This window comes from Lates calcarifer, linkage group LG5, assembly GCF_001640805.2.
Source record: "Lates calcarifer isolate ASB-BC8 linkage group LG5, TLL_Latcal_v3, whole genome shotgun sequence".
In the NCBI taxonomy this organism is placed as follows: Eukaryota; Metazoa; Chordata; class Actinopteri; family Centropomidae; genus Lates; species Lates calcarifer.
Genome location: NC_066837.1, coordinates 2696448 through 2707114, shown reverse-complemented (window position 1 = coordinate 2707114; position 10667 = coordinate 2696448). Strand labels below are relative to the sequence as shown.

Below are 10667 nucleotides of genomic sequence, written 5' to 3'. Positions count from 1 at the left end.
AAATGCAGTTAAACACACAGTTCTCTATCAAATCAATGTTTTCCAAATTAAAAACGATCATTTTCTATTGTGCCTCTAATTGATTCATTTCTAACGCGTTTTCTTTATTAAATTTAAACTTATTACTGCACTGTTACTGCCCTTAAACTATATTTTAGTCTTTGTTTTTCTGTATTTTATTTTGTTTTATTTTATTTAAATCCATTTTGATTAATTTTATTTTTTGTATTCAGAGAGTAAATGTAGTTCAAAACATGATTCTCAATTAAATCTGTCTTCTAAATTAGAAATTGGTCTCCCATGCCTTTCTTTCACTGTTTTTATTTATTTATTTTTATTTTATTTTTTATTTTTTGTAATACCTTTATGGACGCTTACAGGAGTTTCCAAATTCCTAAAAAGAGGCTGATATGTAACTGAAAATATTCTGGATAAAACTATGTAATGTGGTATAAATTAAATGTTAAGATGTTACAGTACAGTCAAATGAACTGGAATAAATTAATGCAGAGGCAGGTAAGCTAAGTGCAAAAACTCTTAAGCATGTCTAGTAGGAAGCGTACGATACAAAAGAACGAAATATAAACTTTCCAATATTTTCTTTAGAGGAAATTCTTTCGGAGATCCAAAAAGCTTATAAACTCAGCACAGCAGTTTGTCTCTATTTTCCCATAAGGGACACATGGACCAGCCTTGCCAAGAAATGAGAAATATCCTGAGAACAACAGACTGTAAGCCATCTGGTATTTCCTGGCAAGTTGACCCACTTAAAACTGGAAAGCAGTGGTCTCTGGTCTGGGTGGGATGAATATGGGTATAGATTAAACCATTGTGAATTGCAGGAATCTGCACGAGGACTGTAGACTGACACCTTTGTCCAGTGTGTGGTAATATTGCAGTGTCTTCATCATACCTTGTTTAGGACCATATTAAACCATCAGTTAAACAATGAGAGGTCCCACAAAGTCTAAATTCACAAAGCTCTCTATGTGAATGCCACCAAACTAGCAGAGTCGACAACTTTGTCAGTCTGCATAGTTAACACTAATTAAAAACAGGATAAGGTAAGATTTAAATGGGAGTATAAGAGCACTGATCATATTTCTGATGACTTAGCTACAGTGACGGTCCAGGGTTTTGCAGTTGTTGTTGTGGCACTGTGTGTGCTGTGTGCATGTGGCACCACTCTCACAACCCACTCTTCTAATTTCCTGTAACACCAACTCAGGTTAATTCAACATGTTTTACTTTTTTACTGTTTGATTGATCGATAAAGAGGAGACATTAAGATCTCATGAAGATCAGATTTATATATGTTTAACAGTAAAATTAAAGCTTTTTTTAAAAGAAGAATTTACATTCCATACTTTTTTTTTTTTATTGTTGTTTCTAGACATAAGCCTGGTTTAAAATAATCATTTTGCAGTAATGAAAAATGTCTGACTTCTGTTCTGTTTTATTCTCTTTCAGGAAATGAAATCACAGATGATCAGAAAATGACGGATCAATGGATTTGGGATGAAGATGAAAAAACAATGCACTTGCCTGCAGTCTGCTGGCACAAACATCCGTCCAATCCCTCCCTCTGTAATACTGAAAGGCAACTGGCTGCACCAATCAGACGCCGCAATCTCAGGAGCCTGGACCAATCACATGCCGCGTCGGCTTAATTGGGCGGGGACGTGGTGGAACCGACGGGCTGGCTCAGCGGCCATTGATGCGCTTTACCTCTGAGAGGACAAACCGAGATTAATTCATCCATAGCTGCGGTTTTCTGTGGACTGAAGCCATGGTGTCTCACTCTCTCGCCCTGCCGATGATCTGCTTCACCACGCTATGGGGGCTGGTGGGGGTCGTGGCCCCGTTTTTAGTGCCCAAAGGACCGAACCGGGGGTAGGTGGTCTCGCTGCTGTTAATTGGCTGCAATTAACGTCGATTTTATTTGGTGTTTTCTTACATTTCTACACCCTATCACTCATGTCCACGTAGTAGTTCATATTTTCATTATTTAAAGTCAGTGTTTGCTTCACACTCAGCTGAGTGGAGTCGTTATAAATACACGAGCGTGCTCCTGCTCATGTGATGGAGGCCCTGCGCGTCATCGAGCCTCCATCCCCAGCATCCCACCCATCCATCCTCCCATCCACCCGCTCATCCATCCACTCCTTCACATTGTATCAGTAAGGTTAGGGGTCAAAACAGATGATTTGTGCCTTAGTGTGAGGATGGATTTGTTGATGTTGGGTTTTAATGTTGGATAATGTCCTGACTGAAGATGCTGAGGCTGTTACAGTGGTTCACGTGCTAATATGTAGTATAGCTGGGAAAATAACAGTGAATTTACTGGAGATACTTGACTTCATTTACATTACACTTAATCTTATTTGCAGTTGAGTTAACACCTCTATGACAGTGTAAAATAACTAAACATGATAGTAGTAGATTTTATGGATAACATTAGATTATACAAGTGTACCTAATAAAATGACCTTTGCATGTACAGGTATCAAGATTATCAGTTAGTGTCTGAAAATCATAGTACTTCATCACATTAATGCAACATTTCCTGCTCACTTATCTGCACCATTGTCCACAAATGTGTCATACGACAATGTTTGTTATTAACCATTTGATTATAATGAATAACTAGCTTAGAATAAGCTGTATGACAATGATGTTATGAGGTGTGTGACTGTCTCCTCTGTTCTCTTTGACAGTGTGATTGTCACCAGTCTCATCCTCACAGCGGTCTGCTGCTACCTGTTGTAAGTACAAACCCTTCTCCTGCTCTTTAGTGTGAGGCTGCCGCCATTTTGACCTGCTGCTCTGATTACACCTGCATAAAGAAACTTTTGTCACTATAGTATGTGAACAATGTTATGCCTTAAGAGAAGGGAAGATCAATAACAAGTCACAAGGCTTTAAAGATAATCAGGGAAATTAACATTTAACAACCGAGCAACATGAGATGAATGAAAAATGATTCTAATGGGTTTCTGGCTGTTCAGAGAGGAGGACGAGACAGGCGAGTTACTTCAATAATTAACATCCATCGTCAAGCATCTGTAATAATTCAAACGGGACATGCAGAGGGCTCTGAAACAGGGACATGAAACAGGATCTAAATGCACTGGAACTAGATATTATTGATAGTCTTACAGAGACTTACAAGCTCAAGGCCAGGCTACCAGCAAAGCCAAACAAAAACCAACAGCTGCAGGAGAACGAGACAGATCTGGACAGCAAGAGAAATAACAGTGGTGCACATGAGGATAGAGAGGCCATTTTAATGACTGTGGTGTGAGAAACTTGAAGAGGCTAATCTCTAAATCCATGGCACCCATAGAGCATGGACACAATTACAGCGTAGGATGTGCACGCAGGATCATTTATCCACCACCAGAGGGAGCCCCAGCTCCTTCAGGGGCTGAACATCCCCCAAACAAAAACACAAACCACAGCAGATTCCCAAACTTTAAAAGTCAGTATAATAAAAACTAGTTTTGCATTGTTTTATCTTTAGTTGTATAAGAAACTGGAGGAGTTTGAATGGAAGAGAAGGGCACTGAATAAATATGTAATTTAAATGTCCTTTTATTCTTGCTTCATTTGTTTTAAATGTTAAAACTACTTTAAATAAGAAAATAAATTCAAATAGGAGTCAACAAGGAGTCATTATTGCAATAATGCTACTGCTGCTATCACTATTAGAGATTGTGATTCTACAAAAAGAAAAAGGCACAAAGACATGGAGGTGAAATCTAATAAAACAAGAGTTAAAAAAAAAAAACACCAGTGATTAAATTGGTTCGGTCAAACCCACAGTCTGTAAAGTTATCATCCTGTTAGTTTCCACAAAACAAACCATAAATCAGCACAGCACTTCAAATGACACCAGTTATTATTGACTTAACCACAGCATGTTAGCATGTTCTTTGCTAGCAGCTACTGGCTTGAATCAGAATAAACAGATGAAGTAACTTACAGTTTGCTGAACAAACTGCTTCTCCTGGGCAGTGTTACTGAAGATCCAGCTTTACCTGGGGGGGAACATGGTGCAGGTGACCCATGGGTCCTTTGTAGATTCACCCAAGCTGGGCCCTGTAGGTGCCCAACAATCTGCCTGACTTAAAATCCTCTAAATGGAAAAGAAGCTTACACTCCTCTCTCTGATGTAATTTTTTAATTAAGACACACGTAGTTCATCATAGCAGAGACTGTGGAGTCCACTGGGGCCAGAGAACTACAGGCTTTTACACTGATTCTTAAAGCTGCAATACTGCTTCATTTAAACCGCACTGTGTGTGAATTCATATCATCGCTAGCCAGGTCATTAAGAAAACACAGCTGCTTCCAGGTCGGCCTCCGAGTTGAGCTCATTAGCTTTTCAAGGCAATCGACAATCAAGTTGATTAAAAGGGTGATGCATTCACTCATTTCATTTAGACGTCCTAATAACAGCTCTGAGAGCTGGATAACGCTGGATGTGTTTAAAATGTTGTGTCCTTTTTGGATTTGCTGTCACCTTGCTGATAACTGTTTTCTCTCCTGTCTCCCTTCACTCAGTTGGTTGATAGCCATTCTGGCCCAGGCCAACCCTCTGTTTGGCCCTCAGCTGAAGAATGAAACTATATGGTATCTGCGCTACTTCTGGGAGTAAACAAGGTCAGTTTGTCAGAAGAAGATTTCACCTGAATGCCATGACTCTCTCACATGTTCAGCCATTATCACTGCTTGTCTAGATCCACCATGAAGCACCACACATTTACAAACATGTACAGATTAATGTTGTAGTCATGTTGCCTAAGTAGCATCACGTCCATAAGATACATTAACAGCAGGACATGAGGGGATGAGTCTGGGCTGTCCAGCAGTGTGAGTGTGTTAATGTGAACACAACCACTGTGAAACAATCAGAAAGTAATGTTTTATTCTTCTGATTCACTGCTTCGTTCTCGCTAACGTCACTCCCTCCCTCACAACCAACAAATCCTGCATATTCTACATTTAACTCTCAGTGAATCTCCAGAAAACTGACTCAGTTTCAATCATTTTACTGTGAAAATTTGAATTAAAATAAGTTGAGTAAATCTATTTAATCAAAACAATTAAATTTTAATGAAGTGAGAAATAACCATTATGCTCAGTTATGTACCTGTAGAGGCACCATGTGTATGGATCAATGCATGTGATAACCTGAAAAAAAAAAGATTGGTTCTTCATTAATGGCCAAGTTAATGCTCACTGCTAATTTGTGTTAATACAGTTTAAACTGAAATTCACAAAGCAAGAATTACCAGACAGAGACTAAACAGTGAGAAGAACTCCCAGAGATTTGAAGGGGAAAGGAGAATCATTATGCTTTTGTATGTTTCCTTTTCTGCTGGCTGCTCAGTGCCAACAGTTTTCTGCTTCTTCAGTATTTTCCGGTTTGCAAATCAAAAACCGCTTCATTTTTCTCTCTCAGAATGCAGTGGGAAAAAAAATCCCTGCCACTGAGCTGCCTACGGTGACAGAAGCGGCATTCAGGCGTGAATATTTATCAACTCCGCAACAAAAATGAGCTCGGTGAAATGCGGAAAAAGGGCACTTTTATGGGTTTTCAAAGGCACGTTTGCTGCAGGCCACTGATGCTTTGGTGCATGCTGAACTCTGATTGCTTCCATGAACCCACTGTTCCACATCTCGCTTTGACCCTCACAGTCAATAGTGATGATTTTAGCATGATACAGAATTCACAGTCTTTCTGTTTGTTTGTTTTTTTTCTCTCCAGGACTGTGCGATGTGATGCCTCCCTCCTCTCCCTCTGGTTTGCTGGATTTAATTTCAATGTAACTCCATAACCATTTAAAACAACCCAACACACACACACACATCCAATCTGCAGAATTGATGGAACATTTCTCACGTTGCAGCATTTTGTAAATCAAAAGTCAGCGTCAGTTTTCTTTGCAACCTTGAGGAATCTTCAGAATAATGTACAGTATGTGGAATTTAAGATTTCAGAGTTTATTAGGACACATGTTGTGTGTTTTAAAACAAGTTGTGAATTACAGAAGTTCAGAGACAGTTTTTTTCTGTCAGTGAGAATGGTCACCAGTGAAACCATGACATCGTCTGTTAGGAGTAGATATATCAATAATCCATCTCTGAAATGTGCAATCCTTAAATACTTTAGTTTGTTTACATATTTTGGTTTTTGTGTCGCTGCCATCAGGGAACATGAATTTCTGAGTGTTTGTATTTATTTTGGCCTGTGGACACTGATGTAAGCTCATTGTAATTACCTCAGTGTCCGCGTGGCCTTGTTATATAACTGTTGTTAGCCTATCTGTGATGTAATGGTGTTGGTGTGTGTGTGGAGTGTGAGTGAGAGTGTGTGTGTGTGTGTGTGTGTGTGTGTGTGAAGAGTTCATTACTGTGAGTGCTTGGACCGCGGCCATGAGAATCTCCCAAAACTGTAAAAGTGAAGAGCGATTCCCTCCACTTTAGGCCACTTCAGCATGAAACTCCCTCCCACATTCCCCTCATGCTCGACACCGTGGAGGTCCTCGTTGCCATGGTGATCTCATCGCCCAATTCAGTCCTGCTCCACTCGACCCCTTTTGATAAAATCCTGCCCGTTCTCGTGTGTGTACAGATGTACCGTAGGTTGTACTGTAGGGACACGTTTTTGGAGCGCGGCTGCCGGTAGCTGCTGATAGATTCGCTGTTGTCGTCCACAATTTAAAATAATTTTCATACCCCACGTCAGGCCCCCCCCCCCCCCCTTCTTTCAAACAGCAGTTACACCAGATTCCTCATTTAAATTTCGCCTAATGAATTCTTTTTGGGTTTGCAGCTCTTCGGGGCACATCTTTTCAGCAGCAGAGAGGCAGAGAAAATAGCTGCTTTAAAATGCATTCATTCACCAGGAGACAAAGCAATGAAAAGAAAAATAGATTTAACAGAAAAAAGTGTTGTTTTGTTGCACGTTAAAGACGTTTTCACTGGATTTAATCTGTCAGAAGCCCCTATTATATCAGTGGTGGATGCCTCCGACTGGCTGATGATGGAAATTTAATCAAAGGTTCCCCAGTTTATCAGGTCACGATGCAGTTAAACCCTCATTTGCAGTTTGTTGTTTGTAAAGGTGCATAATGAAATGCACTGGGTTTTTAAAAACATTTTCGTCTAATTTACTGTAGAAAAGTTGCAGAAAAAAGTCAAAGTGATGGTTCAAAAAAAATTCAAAATGCAGTAAATTAATGTTCATTAAAACATGACTAATCAGTCTAATTAACAGTACATATTGTATATATTAATGGCACATGAATAATACGTGCAAATACTGTACCAACTGCACTGCCCTGTATGGAATAGAGTGCATATCTAAATCTGTTCACATGTATTTGAGTATGGAGGAAGGTCCTGTGCGTTCACACTGCCACCAGCTGGAGCAGTCAGTTGCCAGAGGTCCAGGGCTCAGGGTTTTCTCTCTGTTGACCAGTGTTTTCAAGGTTTTACATTTTATTTGTATTTATTATTATTTATTTTTTATTTTTTATTTGTCCTGGGTACAAATGTACATTCTCCATGTAACAGCGTGTAGATTATGTTCTTCCCCCTCCTCCACTGGTCAGGTGCAGCTCAGTAGCCTATTTTATCATTTTAAGCTTTTTTTTTAAAACATTTGCCTTGAATAAGATGCAGGTGTGATACACCTGCCTGCTCAGCTGCCCGCCATTACCACAACTACATTTCCCTCCTTCCACTCCCCACGTCCAACCCTGAGAACCTCCTCCCTCCCTCCCTCCCTCCTTCCTCAACACTGTCCCTCCCCTTCTTCCTCTCTAAAACCACTTTGCTTCAGCCAAAAAAAAAAAAAAAATCTAAATCAATATACAGCTACTTTTTAGAAAGACCAAATTGTGTTATATCTTTTCCTGCAGCCCTCTTCAGTAGTTGTGGTGGTGGCATGCATCTAAAAGTGGATACACAGGAGTGTATACAACACTGTACTGTACAGATCATTACATAAGGGGGAACCAACTTCAAATAGGGTGTGATCGTACCAACAAAGGTAGACTTCCCTTGCCAGGAAAGCTGACTTTGTTGCATGCTGGCATTTAGTTTCACTCTGTTCACTTCCAACTAGAGCTTGTTAAAAAAAGAAGAGTCACGTGGACTCACAAGTAGCTCGTTTATTGGACAGAGTTTTGGTAACATGTCAGCATGCTCGGTTAGAAATGTTGGTGTTGGTGGAGAATCAAAACAAATCTGATACCAGGTCCTGTAGCTTTAGCTCAGTGTGGTGTTTAGGTCTCATTCCAGCTGAGAGCACAGAGGAAAAAGCTGGAGATGAGCATCAGTCCAGACTGTGGTTTGCTCTCACTTCATTTTCTCCCGTCAGGCTTTCCAGCCATTAACTGCTGGCTATCGGACATACCCACAAACCCTTGTGTTTTGGGTTTGTTTCCTGTAGTTGGTTTGAATTACACTCCCAATCCCACTCATAATGTAATGTGCTACAATTAAGCTTCCAAAAAGGACAGAGTCACATGTTCAGTGTCAGTGAATCACTGGACAGCAAATGGCTTTGTTCTCGCTTGACCAAACAAACCCGTAAAAACACGCTGCGTGTGAACTCACCACGAAGACGTCAGATTCTTGTTTTTTTATTCCTTTTCTGACAAATTGATAACTGGCTGCTGTTTATCTGTTAAATATTCCTGGCAACGTAGATGGAGATTGAGATTTTTTTAGTGTGTTAAGAGTCACCATGGTAACAGAGATCTACTCAATCACGGATCTTGTTGTTGGTGGAGATGAGCTCCTATATGTGACCTAGTATTAGTGTGAAGTAAATGCTTCTGTGTGAGTGGCATTGTATGTGAAGCTCCCAATAAAAGAAACTCTATGTCTCACACAGTCGTGCTGCTCTGTTGACATTATTAACATTACTGCGGAGCGGACTGGAATGTGTGTTTGAGTTGTAATTGAGACACATATGCACACCTATACTGTACAAACTCCTGTTTGAATCTAAACACTATGCAAAGCCATTTCACTTGAGGATCTGGATTCTCTGCATTACTCAGCAGTACATAAATACCTCAGCTCTTTACCTTTATACAAATTTAATCTTATCTCACAAGGATACAATAACAAGTGCACTCATACACACAAAAACACACATCACCTCAAATCAAAAACATATTTTTCTCTCTTGTAAATATCCGAGCCATTCATCTCCAGTTTATTGGAGATGAATTATAACACTTGCAGTCCTGTGTGAGTTTGTGCAACAAAAGAGAAAATGAAAAATGATGTATGTAAACAAGTGTCACCACTTGTTTTGTGTGTCTGCTGATGTTGTTGCACTGCCTGTGAAAGGGCGGGGCCCTGGCAAAGGACTGTGGCAGTTAGATCAAGTTACCTTGGCAGTCAAGGACAAGGTTGACTCCCTCATGCAAGATTCTCACAATGGCACAGGGAGGCACGCATGCATGATTCATACACACTCATTTAAGTCGCCTCGTCCATCAGGGTGCAGGCATTTTTGCAGGGAGTACGTTAAACTGTTTGCAGCAAAGACCTGAAAACACAAGCCTGGATTCGCTTGATAAAATGACTCTTGCTGGTTGAAAAAGCTGAAGAAGCTGGAAAGTAAAAGACTAAAAGGTAAGGTACATTTACCTGCTTATAAATAAGCTGATTTGCTCTCAAAGGCTGAAAGTAATACTTGTGAAGCAGCCAATACAGCAGATAAAAATGGATACGTTTCACCCAGAATCTCATCAAGGTGGAAAAGCAGATAAGCCTCAAACATAATGTACACCACAAAGGAACTCAAGTTCTGACACCTGTTACAGGATTTTAAAAAGGAACTGATTAGCACACAATTGAAGAATTAAGTGAATCTGTTTGAAAATAGAATTCCATTGCAGGGTTTATATACAATCGTACACATGAACTGCACTGACCTACTTCTATGTTATATATAACAAGGCCCAGACAGTTTGGTCCAATTGCAAAGCAGCAGTTTTGGACCATTTCCAGCCCAAACTGCGCCACCTACAGGCAAGAAAAGTAACTCAGCAGCAGGTCATCAGGAATTCAGATAGAGAAGCGAAAGTGCACCACCTACAGGCGAAGACGGTAATAGCTGCTGCTGTTCTGACATTTGTGCCACCTGCAGACAATGAATGTTAAGCGGCCAGTTTGCTTTTTCAGACATGCTTGTGAGCTTTTCATTTGCTACACAACAATTTCTGTCGTTTCGTTTGAACAACTGCGTGTCCTCCAGGAGAAACTGTCTGTCTGAAAACGTGCACTGTTATCTCCATAGTAGAGTGTAGCCGTTTGGGACAGCTACGTCAAACTGTTTGATAGCTGCATCTTTCACACTTGAAACCTGCAGGGTGCATACAGAGAACTAATAACAGAATTGTTTACAGGTTCATAGATGATTTCGACAGAGAAAAATCACTTTTTTGGCAGCAGTCGGTGACCTGCATCAATGTATTTTGAATCCACAATGAGGTCTGAACCGTAGCTGTTTCTATCAAATGTTACTTTTATCAGAGAGAGAGAGAAATAAGATGAATGTTCGAGCACAGGCAGCAATCCCTGAATAAAGTTCAGGAAGAAAATAATGAATCAGCATGATGAGTGATTATGTATTG

General features: G+C 40.1%; 1 protein-coding gene across 1 annotated transcript; it reads left to right on the top strand.

Moving 5' to 3' along the window:
• The first annotated feature begins 1656 nt into the window (after positions 1–1656).
• atpv0e2 (ATPase H+ transporting V0 subunit e2) lies at positions 1657–8908 on the top strand. The gene is made up of 4 exons (XM_018672516.2): positions 1657–1893; positions 2718–2765; positions 4567–4665; positions 5774–8908. The coding sequence occupies exons 1-3, from the start codon at positions 1790–1792 to the stop codon at positions 4658–4660; spliced, it is 246 nt and encodes an 81-aa protein (XP_018528032.1). The 5' UTR covers positions 1657–1789; the 3' UTR covers positions 4661–4665; positions 5774–8908.
• The last annotated feature ends 1759 nt before the right edge of the window (positions 8909–10667 follow it).